Here is a 15,488-nt window from a genome sequence, read left to right as displayed (position 1 = left end):
AAACCTCTGTGTACACTGTACAGTCAATTTCAGAGAGAGAATCAGTCTTATTGCAGCTGTACATTTCATTAGTTACGAGAGTGTTTCTTTCTCTCTTATTTTGGCTAGAAGACATAGCCCTGACATGTGCTAATGACTGCTTATGACAGAGTATTATGTTATCTTCGTGGAAAGGCTTTTTAGGCTGTCCTGGAGTTTTAGCTGTCTACATTACTGTGAATTGTTAGGAAGACAACCCCCCCCAAAAACTAAAATAAATATTTTTAACTGGTTGATAGGGCAGCCAGGATTGCTTTTCTTCCTGTTCTCTACTGTAATATCAACTTGTGACAGTTAAGACTTTATTACATTTGCAATTTTCCCTGCCAAAGCACAAAGTAGGGATGTTTAAGAGTCCCTGCAAATGTGCACTGTGTTCTCAATGAGCTCTGCTGACTACTGTTTGCCACAACTTTGTGATATAGTTTAGTAGGCATGGCGGTGTTTGGCTGACGGTTGGACTGGATGATCTTCGCGGTCTTAACCTTAATGATTCTATGAACTTCCATCTTGGCCACTCACTCTACCATTCCATCAATTTTGAAAGGCACATTTTACAGCAATACTGGGAAGCTGTGCCATCACTTGCAGCAGTTGAAAGGACTGCTGGAAATTTCCCAGGTAAGTTTTGAGATTACAAAATTTCAAAATACCTGCTATTCTGCATCCTTCTGCCTACCCCCCACCCCCCTGAAACAACTCAATGAAAAATTGAGGAAGGGAGATAGGAAGAAAGCAATCTTGTAGGAACTCATTTAACAATCACATTCTGGTGTGCTGGTTCTTAGGTGCCTCATAAATTGTAAAGAAACAGATGAATAGGACTCACCAGTGGAGTCGCACAATGTTAAAAGGGAGGATTTTGCTGCCAGGCTACTCTCTGAAGAAGATATATTCAAACTGGAGGAGACTGGAGTAGAAAGTCCTTGGGGCTTTCAAAGAATGTGAGAGGTTACCAGCCAGCTGGCCAAGAAGCCAGCAAGGTTAAGGAGAGTGTGTGTGTGTGCGCTGCAAAAGCGTGGGCCAGGCTGACACCTAGACAAAATTATGGATGTTCTTAAGAAAACTTTCCAAATCCTGAGAAATATTTTACATGTAGTGCAATTTGGAAGATGAACGATGGCTACAGGATGAGTAGTGGGTCTGTTGTGCCACTACCTCCACCCTGGGAGCAGGGGAAATGAACAGCTGGTTTATCTGGCTAGACTATCTAAAACAGTTGGAATTACACCACTGTCAAAATGATCAGCAACAAAATTATCATTAACACCTAAAATGTCACCTCTTCCCCATATGTATAGCTATTTATATATTTATATATTTACCTGCAAATGGCTTAAGGGATTAATAACTTATTCACAGTGGAGAAACCTTTCAGAAGAACCACAGGGATTAGCAGCCTAAGCCCTGTTTCTAAAGTGATTTAGGTTCCTAAAAATCTCTGTCACTAGATGTCATGCGGGTTCTGACACAACTTTTGAATACTGCTTTTATTAATTAGTAAAAAAAAATAAGCAACTATGCCTTTGTATGCATAAAAATACCTGGCCTATCTCATCACTTGAAGTCATACTGTAAAGATTCCCTCACAGAGAAACTCCCGACTGATTGATTCAATGCAAACAGTGACTACAGTAATCACCAACATGAATGATACGGAGTCCATCACATGGACCAATAGCTGAACAAAAATTAAACAAATAGGACACAATTTTTTCGTGTTAGGACCAACTAAATGTAAAATAAGCCTTTAAAAACCTCTCTATAACAGAAGATATTCATAAAAGTACTTTCACTTCTATTTATGTAATTTTTCTTTTCCTTAGATTTTCTCAAGGGTTTAATTTGCTTACTGAAAAATATATGCTGTTTTGTCAGTTTTGGGAAATGCTGAGACTTCTTAGGCCAACACCAAAGGAGGGAGTTTAATTTTAAACTAATGGATAAATTGGTTGACATCAAAAGAAACTGAGACATTGAGAACCTCTGCAAATAATGACATGCAGCCAGGTACTGACTGATACATTTCTATTTCTAATTTTAGGTAATCAAAAAGTAAAAACAAACAAAAAACCTGTTCTTCAGACATTCATTTTTACTTTGGAAACAACACTAGACAGGGAGAAAATAGTTATCAAAATCACAAGAATTCTTACTTATATGGAGCAACTGAATCCACAGCATATTTGTATCTCCCTCTGCTTATGAGGGAGAACTAGTTCATAAACACAAAAAGCAAAAGAATAGAGAAAGGAGAAAAGATAAGAATGGCAAAGCAAATTTTGGAGTTCCCATTATTTCCTCTCTACCCTGTCAAACCTCACTACTGGTAAGGCACATGGGACAATGTGCGATCATAGAGAAACATCGCACTGTTAAGAGATGCTAAAAATATGGAGAGAAACTTATTCCCCAAACTGAGCTTTTGGGTTAGAAATTATATTTATACAGTCTCCCTCTTCCCCATCAGAATTTTTTCTGGACGTTGATGCCAAAAATTGAAACCAGACTAAAAAATCATTGAGGAGAAAATGTTATTACCTCCCAAGCCACCCACTGGCTGTTCAAATAATATTGTATATATCTGTGCACTTCTGCATATTTATTGAATTTGTCAAGTTTTTGTTCCCAAGTAAAACTTATTGGCACTGTCAATAGTTCACCAGCTGCACAAGTGACTTTGATGGCCTGAGGAACAGCCCTGGCGCTAGCGTCATGGAAGAGCCTGTGGCTTTCCTCTCCCTTTTCCAGCTGAGATCGGTATGTTGATGCATGGGGCCCAGAGAAGATACAGAAGGAGGGAAATTGAAAAAATAATAAACAATAAAAATATAAATTACAGAAAGCGCTCACCAAGCCATCCTGCTTTTATTATATGGCCTTGAGAAGGAATTTTGTATTTTCAATCAAACTATGTGGAATATGCATTGTAAACATTCTGCACCATGTGCTCAACGTTTTTATGGCTTAGTAGGAGATGAGATAATAGGATTGTAGAGTGAGTTGCTACATAATCCTTGTGGTGTGGTTGAGGGGCTGTCACGTGGAAAGAACGGTTGGCAGATGTCACCTCTTGAGATCACAGAGGATGCGAGCAAGACTGTGGGATCTTGGGGCACAAAACAGAGAATCAGGTAGGAAACACCCTTTCGTAGAAGGGTGAAGAACAGCACCCTGGTACTAGCATCTTTGGAGGCACATCTGTTCCGCAAGGTGTGGAGTGAATGGGAGAACAGAGAACAAAGACTTGGAATAAAAATTAAAGATATACCCGCCCACATTTTTTATGATCTTATGATCTAGAAGGCAACACTAGATGTATCCACTGTGGCAGTCATTCATGCCTGGAAGGTCTCACATGTTACAAAATAAGAAAGCGAGGGGAAGAAAGAATAGAGAAACAATACTCTGTAACACAGCAAACACAACAGATTAGAAATGTTCAACCTGTGGCTGCTATCTCATGTTTATACTCACACAATAGTTTTCCCAATGTGCTTAAATGACTTCTCCACAAATTCTCGGACACTATGGACTTCCCCAGTGGCTATGACAAAGTCCTCAGGCTCATCTGTTTGCAACATCAGCCACATGGCCTGCAGAAAGACAAATGAAGTCAGGTTCAGTGCACATAAACTTGGCCGCTTTGGTACATGATATTATATTACTGCATTCTTGGTTTAGAAATAACTACACATATACACAAATACCCCAAGGTGGAGAAATTATCACTTTCCTAATATGGTGGTTATTAACCTGTTCAGTGCAACTCTGAAAAGAGCTAAATTATTTCTTATTATAGAAAACAATGCTGTATTTGATTTTCAATTTGTTTCACAGCAGTTGTTTCTGCAGGGGAGACTTTAATATGTTTGCTTTTGAACATTGAGACTTGGTTGAGTGCTCAAGAGCATGGATTCACTTGTTTAAAGCACTGCATGAATTGACACAGATACAGGGAAAAGAACAAAATTTTATAATGTTTCAGTCCAGAGTGCTGTTGTCTGTTACAGAATGATGTCAAACACCGAATCATGAAAATATGTGTCCTTTTGTCTCTTTCTTCTTTCACACTTGCTTTGTCTTCATTGATATTTTAATTAAGAGTAATCAAAAAGGTAACTAAGAATATTCACTGTATTTGATCAAGTTAATCTGTGCTTCCTGCTGAATATATGCTGAACGTTAAGTATTAAAGCACCGTAGCAGAAACTTTATCTTTTATATAGGAACACATAAAACACTGGTAGAAAAGCATGACAACTGTTGACATCTCTTTTAGAGAATCGTTTGCACAGTGACAAAAATCACAATGGGTTTTTGAAGAAAAACTTCATGGGACTGTCAACATATTTGCATTTCAGGGGTGCAAGTTTACTTCTCACAGCAACATCTTTCACGGAGTCCCCTCCAACAAACAAGTAATGATTGATGACCACCATCTCTCTTAGCTGGCCAGCTAAGTCAGCATGAAAGCAGGAAAGCAGATGGAAAAAGAGGCATGCAAAGACACGTGTGACTTGTCTGAGGTATCTGGGCAGGTACATTTCAGTTTTCTGATGTGCAAGCCACCACTCTAGTGACTGGACTATTTGACTGCCTTAAAGCTGTAGGTGGACAGAATAATTATTACTTTAGATCAATCAAAATGATGTAAACACTTTGTTTCCTTTGGAGAGGAAAACAGAATACCTGTATGCCATGATCCTCATGTAATAAATAACCAGAAAAGGAAAACAAAATAATTCATCTTTCTATCCATATGGTAAAAAGGACTGTCATCTTCTCACAGTGTAATCCACGATGCTATTTGCATTGACCTCTTCACATCAGCTTTAAAGAAAACAACTTTAGTAGGTCCCTTGATGGTAGTGGATACTCTGCAAATCAGATTAATAAAAGCTTTGGGACAGCTCAGTTTCTTTTGGTAAATACCACCTGAAATATTCAATTTTCCCCCCCCATTCTCAATAAATCAGTGTCCAGCATAGCAAAGCAATACATTCCACTTAAATGGTTCTATTTGCAAGTCATTTTTCTTCCAAGTTATTATTTTATGCATCTTCCAAAGTTTTGACAAGATTTTATTAACATGTTCCTTTTGAACGTTTTGCTTCTTGAACGTGCGTGGAAAGCAGGGTTTTGGGAAACTGCTGTGTAAGTCCTTGACATTAATTGTGCTTTAGGGATATGACCTGCTGGGCAGGACAATGGCAGCAGCTTTATTTTTCCTTTCCAGGGTTGAACATCCTAGCCAATGACGCAGAAATACCCGACTGACTGATGAAACTCTTCTTGTGAGGAGGAGACGTCTTAACTCGTATCTCTCATATGAGCTTTCTTGGAACGCTGGAGCTTCCCTGCTGATTTGAGAGGTTGCCATAAATCACCAACTCCTATTTCTTCACGGTGGGACAAACTTGCAAGATTCACAGTAGCAGCAGCTTCACAGAAAGGTAAAAGGAATATCTAAAATAAGTGATTGATTGTTCTGGTTCTCCTAGCCTAGTCCCTGCTTCCACAGATTTTCAGCTTTCACTAAGCAGCCCAGCTTAAAACAACAAGCTTCCTCATATGAGAAGGCATTATTTGTGTGAATGAAGATTTCCAAGATTAGACAGCCAGATAATCAGAGTTGAATTTATAGTGGTTCTCCTTCTGACTTGAGTGGATGTTTGCTGTACATAAAGAATTCATGCTTTTGTCTTTCTTTGTTTGAAATGTGCACAGCACTATAAAGTCAGTTACATCTGACAGAGATGTAACAACCAAACCTATTTTTTTTGGCAAAAATCACCCTCCAACCTTAAATGTTACACAGGCTGACTGAATATGCAATATTAGCATAAAGAACTTCTATTCACTACGCATTTTTTGTAAAGTAGTATTAATGCGTTTAAATAGAAACAGGAACAGACTTAACAATAATTATTTTTTGCCATCCCTCCTCTTTTAAACACCTTAGTATTGTAATTCACTGGACAATTTTAGTGTGACTGCTTATGCTGAGACATTCAACAATCCAGTGAGTATTTAAAATAGTTACACATTAATTTTGTGTATTAATATAAAAGCATCGGAAGTGTCTCATTACTCTAAAATATGCACTTCATTGAAGGAGACAACTACGAAATACTAACCAAAAAGCAGCCTTTGACAATTGGTCTCACCAAGTTTTATGCTGTTGGGTGTATCAACTCTTGTCTACCATTTCAAAGAGCAAGCAATAACTGTTTTAGAAATACCACTTAAATTGCAGTAAATTTCTACAGTATCAACTAAGCAATGGTCAAATAATGCAGATAGACTTGCTAAAAGAAATTTTTGCCTCAACTCCTAGCAGGAAAGAATGTTTAGATTAATGATTACTTGAGAATCCATCACTGCTGGTTCTTTTACTTTTTCTGGCATTCACAATTGTTGGCACTTACAATTAGCTAAATCAAATCAGGTGTGAAAAAAATGAACATGCTAAAAATTATAACCAAAGTAAGCAACAGTTCTATTTTGCTTTGAGAAAGGTAACCAAACGCTGTTGCTTTGACTCCATCTACTTGAACAGTTTGTGAAAAAAAAACACAAAGGCAAGTCAGAAGATAGAAAAATCTTTGAACAAGCTCTGCATTCAAATTTTCATTTCCACAGGTAGAGCCTGTGACAACCAATGAGAAATCTGTGTACATGCAGTAGCTATATGCTTTCCCTTACAGCAAGTGCCAGGAATGTGCTTCCCCCACATCAGATTAATAAAGGCCCTTGACCTATCAATTTCTAGGCATTTCCTTTAAGGGTTCATATTGTACCAAACTCTAGGCTGAGAATGAGAGGAAAGGGGGAGATACAGTTCCAGGTTTATTTGTCAGTTCTGAATGGCTTACTGGTTTCAACAGAGGGGAAAAGCTTTGTTTAAATTTCTACTGAAAGTAATTAATGGTTATTGACTGGCAAATGAAGAACAGGTGACACTCTGAATTAGAAGATAAATGATCTCATGTTCTAGCGTGATAATGGGTTAGTAATTGCTACATAGCTTCAGCCTAGTGCGTCCCATCATAATGCTAGATCATGTCCAGAACACAAAAGCCTCTGTGTGAGAGGTATTCAGCCGTTTGCCTCCCAATACAGCTGCAGAGTGATTTGCTCCATTTATTCTCTGATGGACTGCACAACTGAGGCAAAAGTTCACCCATTCTCACCTTCCTGTTCACATGCTGAACCACATGACCCATGACATGGCTGAACTGGGATAAAAATATTGCCCAGCTTTGGCTCTTGGCTATCTTTTAACCATCACAAGGTCACGTATTTTAGGAATTTTTCTGGTGCAGGAATGGAGAATCATGGATTTTCTTGTATTTCCTTGTAAAGGCTTTTTTTGGATGGGCTGACAGCAAGTAAAGAAATTACTTGTGTTCAGTTCTGCCACCCTCTCCCTGATTTTTTGCTCGATCCAGTTAACTAAGTGTGGGCAAATGTTGAAAAGAAGGAGAAAACTACTATGGAAACAATTCAGGCTTTGGCTTCCTTAGAATAAGACTGTTCCTTTATTGGCAAATTTAACAAAACATATTTTTCATATTTGAACTCTTTTTGGCTCTGGTCTAATGACTCACAAAGTCTAAAAGGCAATACTATGTCATTTACATTTAAACAGAAACCTAAGCAGAGAGAGAGACGTAGCAAGTCTAGAAAGCGAACACACTTCTATGATTATGTCGACTAGGATATCTGTTCTGCATGCCTGAATTACAGGCTCTGCCAAAATCTTTCCTCTTTTCCCTCTTCCCTTTCTGTATATAAACCCCTGCCAGTAGTGAGCACCATTTTGAAGCAACACATCCAAAACATGAACCAGTCTCCTCCATGACCAAATTTCATTGTGTACACAGTGTTTGCACCTGGGCTAGTGAAGGGGAAAACCCATGCTGGACTAACACAACCCCCAGATAGGCACATCCTGGGCATGTCATTGCCATCGTGATTCTGATGGGTCTGCTTGTCTTTAGCATCTGGAGTATGCTGTAGATGTGTTTCACCATTAACTTCCGCTAACTGGGCTGTCATCCATGGATAACAAAGACTTGGTAGCTGAGGTTATGTTTAACTCTATATATTTGACAGTTCTTTTTCACTGTCTGCTCTAGCACTTACATTGTTAAAATGGGCTCATAATGAAGTATCTACCTATTTAAGAGGAAAAAGAAATACAAATCCAATTTTCTGAGACTTCTAAGTACAACTGATTATTTCTGCTCTAGAAATAAAAGTTTTTCAAAAGAATGAGTAAAGCCTTTTTTTATGTCTCATCTGATGCAACACTCAAACCAGATACGACTGAACAGACACTCAATGTGATAAGCAGAAAATTTTCCTGTTGGTACTAATTACTATTGCTCTGCACTGCTACACAGCATTTTTTTCCAAGCCTTATACTGTCAAAAAATGTTTCATACATGTTTGTAGGTATTACACAAAGAACTTCTGACTTGTATTCACCACACACACACACAAACAATCAAACCAAGTCAGTAATGTTTACTTTAGGAGATGGAACAGATAGTTGTAGGCTGATGCAGGGTGCATCGTCAATATGTTTCAGAGACAAAGAAGCAGAAGCTGGTGAATGTCTAGCTCTACTTACTTATCACTTGTGGAGGGCATGGGTTACCTCAAGGCTGTCAACAATTAGGGAGCAATTTTTGACTAAGTAAGAAAACATTACCCCCCATAGAGACCCAAAAGTACATTCTCTCCATTTATAGAAATTCTGTCTTTACAGTATTCCATACTCTATTGTCTAGAAGTGGGCAGAAGAATTCAGTGGGTTGGACATGGTACTCTCCAGTGATCTCAAACCTAGCTATCCTGCTGGGGTCACCACTGAGAAGGAGAATTGAGCATTTTGGGCCAAAGCATGACGAACCCTTACAGGGATATGGCAGCAAAGGAGAACTTTCTCTCCATATGGCAAGCACAATGGCCTGGCATGACTGCTGTTCCTGCATGCATCATGAGGGACTGTTCCCTTTATGCCACAAAAGACAGGGCTATTTTATCACCTCCTGTTCTACATTGTCCTAACTCAATTGCACTGGCATGGGAAGATGCTGCTCGGCATCTTGTACACTGCGCGACAAGGGAAGATGTCATGCCCACGCACTTCCTGCCTGCTTGGATATGAAGCAGTTCCAGATGCCACTACCCAGCTCCTCCTGACACAACCCAGCTGACTGGCTGTGGTTTCTCAAGCTGCTACAGAAATGACCACAACTGATGATTGTGCCTTAGAAAAGTGAGACTTGGGACATTGACTCAGAGCTCTGAACCCAAACTGACTTCTAGATTATCTACTTATTTACTTTTGGAGGGGCAGGGGAGGAAGAAGAGGTGCTGTGCTGGCTGAGTCACCCACATCTGATTGACTTCTGTGACTGTTAAAAGCGTAGGTGTGTACTGGGTGTAGCCAGTAGGCATGAGAGTGTGTTATATAAGGAGATTATATAAAGACACAGTGATACATACACATAATACACAACAGAAGGGAAGAAATTCTCCTTTCACATATTCTGCACACAAGAGTGGTGTAGCACACATGACTGAAAAACATTAACAAAGCTCAAGTACAGAAAAAAAGTCTTGGGATCTGAGTAAAGTATAAGTTGCCTCTGCCCAAAAGCCAACATGAAAGTGTTGGGCATGATCCCATGCTCCCTGCCACAATGGTAGTTCAGCCTAAGTGACTATTGCTCTAGTACTTGTTTCTGATGATGTTATAAGGCAAGGCAAGCACAGCAGGGAGACTTGCCAAAGAAAACCACAATGATGTGCTGCCAGGCACACTGATACTCCCAAGAAGCTAGTGACAGCAGGAATATGGGGATATGCATAATCGATGCACTCCTATGCCTTTTTCCTAAAATACAACGCTTCTCGCTCAGTTCTTAAAAAGTAAGGGTGCACACCCAATAAGCAAGAACGTTACTATGCTGTTGCACTTTGCATTTGAAAGGCAAACTGAAGTTCATGAATGAGGTCATTGTCTATCATTGCAACAAGAGTGGCGGCACATCATAAGCTCAATCCTCAAGACCTACAGCAAAAGAGGTACTGCCCAAGAAGTGCAGGGCACATGCCTCTTCCTTTCCCCTGAGAAGTCATCATCCTGTTTTCTCAGAACACGAAAAAATCATAGTGTTGGTGCGAGATCTGTTGTTCAAGGAACCTCCATTTATGGAAAAACTGTTCTGAATGCTATTTAAGTATCTATCAGATCTCATCAGTTTAAATACACTTTGATATGCTTCTTCCTTAACAGTGTAATGCTGAACATAAGGACTCCAATATCTGTGTACAAAGCTTTTCCTTTTGCATTGTCCTTTCTACTCACATAGAGAAGACATTGAGTATTTATGACACGGCAGCTGCTTCCATTCAGAAGAGGGATGTTTGCAAACCATAGACAGTTACATCACCAACAGAAAAGGTATAAAATGAGAACAGATTTGAGAGGAAAACATTTTCCTCTGAGAGAAAAAACACATAATTTGATAAAAAAAGGGGAAAATTTACCTTAAGAATCCCAAGAAAGTAAACAAAGAACAAAAATCACCCTTAACAATATATATATTAGAAGTCTCCTAGGGTATAGTTACAGAGATAATAAGTCGCGACTCATTATATAAACTTTCTCAGAGATTTTTGAAGTTATAGTTGATGAATTGCCACAGAAACAATTTGAAGTATGCTTGGTAATTTAGCCAGATCCTACAGTTTGGCTGTAGATGTGAACTTGTTTTGAGCTGAATTGTATTCAGATCCATGATCTTTTTCTTTCAAGTTAAAAGAATATAGTTGGCATATTTAAAGACAATAAACCAACAATTATAAAGATACTAAGATTAAAAAAATACCTGATAATCTTTGTGAAGCATCTTGAATGAAAATGATGTTAATGTCTTCTGAAATAAAAGCCCCCACATCTGTAGGAGATACTGGGAGATACTGTCTAACTTTTCTTTTGTAAGCAGATAGGCCAATTGTCTTACAGATCTCAGGGAGGATTCATGAAACATTAGTAGGCAGGTTTATTAATTAAAACCACAAGAATTATAATCCAGATAAACCTTAAAGGTCAACCTTCACTGCTAATGCAACATGATGTTTCTCACATGCACCTCAGTTGAACACAAAGTTCTCATTGTGTTATCAAAAACTAGATTACTGCTCCTTTTTTTTTTCTCCCGAGTCATTGAGTGTCAAAATATTGTTCTTTCAATACATGGAAGTATTAATATACAATTTTATAACTGATCTTTAGTTGCTAGCTGGAGGCAGAAAAGAAACAGTAAAGCTGCTTGTTGGGAAACCTCAACAACAATGAAAATTAATATAGTCTTTTTTTCCTGCCAAAAAAAAATTGAACAGATTTTTAGGTCCACAATGGCTTGTTTATTCTTCAAATGGTTAAATTAGAAGTGGCATGTGTGACACAAAGTAATTTAAATGAAAAGATACAGACAGAAAGGATGCATACATGCTCTGTTTCTTTTGTTTTAATTTTGGAGGATATCATTGCAGTTGCTAGCAAAGAGGTGCTTAAATTCTGTTCAAGAAAGAAAGGAACGAAATTAAAAGTTAATAGAGAAAAATGAGAAAAATTTGAGACACAGAAAGTACGTGTGATTTTTAACTGCTCATATTTGAATTACCTAGACAGGACTAGAGAACAAATATGTTTCCCAGGCTCCACCTAGCAGACAATTCTGAAAGATATTTGATCCACTTCCTCCTCCCTGTTTTTCCCTTCCAGAATTAATTTTCCCTGCTATTTTTATATGAATGAAAGACAAAATACCTCTTCACAAAGAAGCAGACTCCCATTTGACAGGATTACTCACTGCTAAAGTAAAGGGTTGTACCCAGGTTGCGGTGAGGGCAGAGAAGTCTTAGGGATCCCTGCCAGGAAGGACTGGTTGGGGCCACGAACTAACCACAAGAAAACAGACTAGGCTTTCAAGTCTAGTGCTGGCATGCTCACTGGAGGAAAACGATCAGCCCCAAAACAATGATCGCTGTGTAGATATTGATCACAAAATGTTTACAGTGCAACATTCGACTATAAAAAGATCCTGGTTCATGCTTCTGACACCCATTTGCCTCCTATTTCTTTCCTGGATTGCTCAGACACTTAAAGCTAAGTGAAAGCTGACATGCTTGTTTTCATGAGGGTCAAAGGAACAGCATGATCTATGGATCAAAGTACTATAATAAAAAATGCTGTTATCTGTACCATGATTCAGACAATTACCTTCTCTCTCCAAATCTTCCTTTACTTTCCTCCCATTTGTGAACACTGCCTCTTAAGCTTGCTAGCTTCTCTGCTCAAGGTTTGTAGGTCTGCAGGGATCTACCCAGTGCTTATCCAGAAAGGACCCTGCCTCAGATTAAACCACTAGTAGTACTGTAAAAAAGTGCTAAGAGCAGCAGAGAACTGTCAGAGTAAGAAGTCTCAGAGATAATAAATCAGTACTTCGTAATGTTTATACATGTTTGAGGGTATAATTGGGAAGGAAGAAGAGCAAACCACGAAGAGAGTAAAATTAATACAGTAAGAGCACTGAGTTAAAATTTATGAGCAGTGGGGTTTTTTTGTTTTTTTTTTTAACAAATGCAGGGAGATAGAGTGAGCTAATAACATAAAATTAATCTGAGTTATATTTCATATTTCCCCCTAAATTTCCAGAATTCTTCCTTCATGCTTTTGAACATGAGGGCATTTTCTCTTCAGGCTGCTACGTTTCCAAACAATGTAACACTCCTGAATAATAATTTAAAACAATTGCTTTGAAATGTTCATTTACTCATCCTGAGGAAAACAGTTACTATTCATTGGGTTTTTATAAAATTAGTTATCCTTCTCTGAATAATCTGTGTAAATAAAGAGAATACTACCTTTAACGTATCATTGAAACTTCACCTTCTGGTTTTATTCCAGTTTTCAGTCCAGTGGAGTTGGAAGTAAAAAAGATTTTTACCTTTAAGTCATCATTACTTATGAGGCAGTGGTAAAATTACACGCCAAGTACCGTTTTACTAACTATAAAAAGCAAGAGGTCACTTGAAAAATTATCAAGATGCTAAAGTAATCTCATTTCTGGTTCCATGGAATTTTTCTTTTCCTTTACCAGAACATTTCTGGTGAGAACATTTCAGAATTTGATGCTAAATTCTCTCAGTTGTGGGCAGACAGAAAGAAGAGCACAACCTTGATGCCTCAGGGATAATGGTAATGCAATACAGAGGGATTTATTTTCTTTTTTATTTTTACCTCATGTCACAAGTTCAATTTTAGGCCAACAGTATCGAAAACCACCACCATATGATACAGCTGCTTACGCAAAGAGTCTGGCAGTTTTAACCCAAGTCCTAGCACAGAGGAATCCGCCTCACAGATTTGCTGCCACAGCATTAGCATTATTGTTGCTCTGACAAAGTTCCTACATGATCAGGGTCGGATACCAGCTCACGGTCTATGCCATCTCAAACTGGTGCATGGGAATTTCAGCTAGAAAAAGTCAATGGTAAAACAATCCCAGAAACCAAAGGACACATTTCAGAAGTCTGGCCATGCAGTGTAGATGTGAGAAGGCAACAGGAAGATTTCTTTTGAGCATGCTCAAAAATACATTTGGAGGGCATATTGCATTGACATTTTTGGCTTGTTCTGGTGATATTGATTCCACTGTTATTAGTAATTACCACTTCTGCAACAGCTGTTAGTTGCACCGAATTCTTAGTTAGGGAAAGGGGAGAGTCTGCATTAAAACCATAGATACGGCTGCTCTCTGTGGGCTAGTGTCAAAATGGAATAGAAAATTTTATTCAGTTTGTTCCCAGCAATAAATACAGTCCTGGCATCCTGGATAAATCCTTCACATAACAGCATGTGTTCTTTTATGCACCCTGGGAGCAATTCTATTTAAAGCTATGGAATTGTGGGTGTGAGACTGTAAGCACATCCACTTACCCAAAACAAAATTAAAACCTGTCTTATATTAGAGTCAGGAGAGCTGTTATGAAAAATGCAAACCATATGAAGTTTTAAGTATACTTATGTTTTTTATCTGTCTCTGTGTAGCATATACAATTGACTTTCACTGCCTGAGATGAAGTGCTGACAAGTGTTTTACCATATTATTACAGAATACCCCAGTAGCATTATCACACTTCAACTTTTGTTCGCAATAAATCTTTGCTACATGAAAGTCAGAAGTCATTGTTCCTATCACATCCAGCAAAGTAAGGACCCTCCCTCTCCAATGAACATGAACAAGAGTCTACACACACTACGTATTCTGCTGTTAAGGCTGGAATAAGTGCCGCAGGCCAGACACCAGGAACAATGTTCCCACAAGCATTACTTGGCGAGGGCCGGAGGTCTGTTCTCAGGCAAAGGCAAATAACAGTGGCACAGGCATGAGTCACTGCAGAATGCAATGGATTTATCACCACTATGACATTATCATCCCTTATATGCCGGTTTCCAAGTACAAGTCTCTTTTCATTCTTTTTTTTTTTTCTTCTCAGGGATTTAGTACTCAACTGCTGAAACATACGAACAAAACATACTATGGTGTATGTTTTTTTATCTAATAGCCATGCCATATGATATTCTAATTGCACGGGTTCAGTTTTAGGTCCAGCCTTTTTATTGGTTTCAGTTTGGTCAAAGCAAATGATGAGCAGACACCATCTCCAGTGTTTCAATCTCAGTAGTGACAATTACTCTCTCTGTGGCCTTGACTAAAGCATTTAATCTTTCCTCCTTCATCTGTGAATATGGAGTGATAATACTCATGCAACTAGAGTGCTTCAAGAAAGTTAGGGGTAGCACAGACATTTCACAATGAAGTGCATTATTTGTTACAGAATTAGATGCTTTTGTCTGCACTTCTGTAGTGAAAAAAAAGTTGTTATTTTTTCTTCCTAAAGGGTGGATATTCAAACATCCTTCCTTAATACTCACTAGCTCTGGATTAATTAAAAGAAAAGAATTAAAGGAGCAAGGAAACCCAAAGATGAGTGTGCATGAAAATGATTGTTAGATTACACATTCCCAAACTCAATAAAATAGACATTTCTTGAGATACTGAACACTTGCATTGTTATGCGAGATAAATTAAGTAACTACTCAAGTGATCAAGATACTATTAAGCAAGCTACAGTTGTTTCTTGCTGTCTTTTTTTCTCCTGCCTAACCTTCAGCAACTTTATTTTTTCCCCCTTTACATAATAATAGGGGGAAACCTGGAAATAGACTGAATCTTTTCACACAGAAATGAGCTTCATCCTGCAAACCATGCCCGATTCTGAATTCACATGAGATTAATTTCATGAATTTCTATAGCCTGTCAACATAAGAAAGAGGAAAGTGGGGCCTGCAGTTCATA

The 15,488-nt window shown here is 38.4% G+C and overlaps 1 protein-coding gene across 2 annotated transcripts in view; it reads right to left on the bottom strand.

The window, feature by feature from the left end:
* Positions 1 to 15,488, bottom strand: part of GMDS (GDP-mannose 4,6-dehydratase) — a 414,275-nt gene that overhangs the window by 81,398 nt on the left and 317,389 nt on the right. For both annotated transcript variants that reach the window (XM_054057322.1, XM_009569286.2), the window contains one exon: positions 3,517 to 3,635. In XM_054057322.1, the coding sequence (XP_053913297.1) occupies positions 3,517 to 3,635 (119 nt within the window). The remainder of the gene's footprint in view (positions 1 to 3,516; positions 3,636 to 15,488) is intronic.

Source organism: Cuculus canorus, chromosome 2, assembly GCF_017976375.1.
Source record: "Cuculus canorus isolate bCucCan1 chromosome 2, bCucCan1.pri, whole genome shotgun sequence".
NCBI classification, from domain to species: domain Eukaryota; kingdom Metazoa; phylum Chordata; class Aves; order Cuculiformes; family Cuculidae; genus Cuculus; species Cuculus canorus.
Note: the sequence above shows the minus strand (reverse complement) of the source record. Positions and strands in the feature narration are given on the sequence as shown.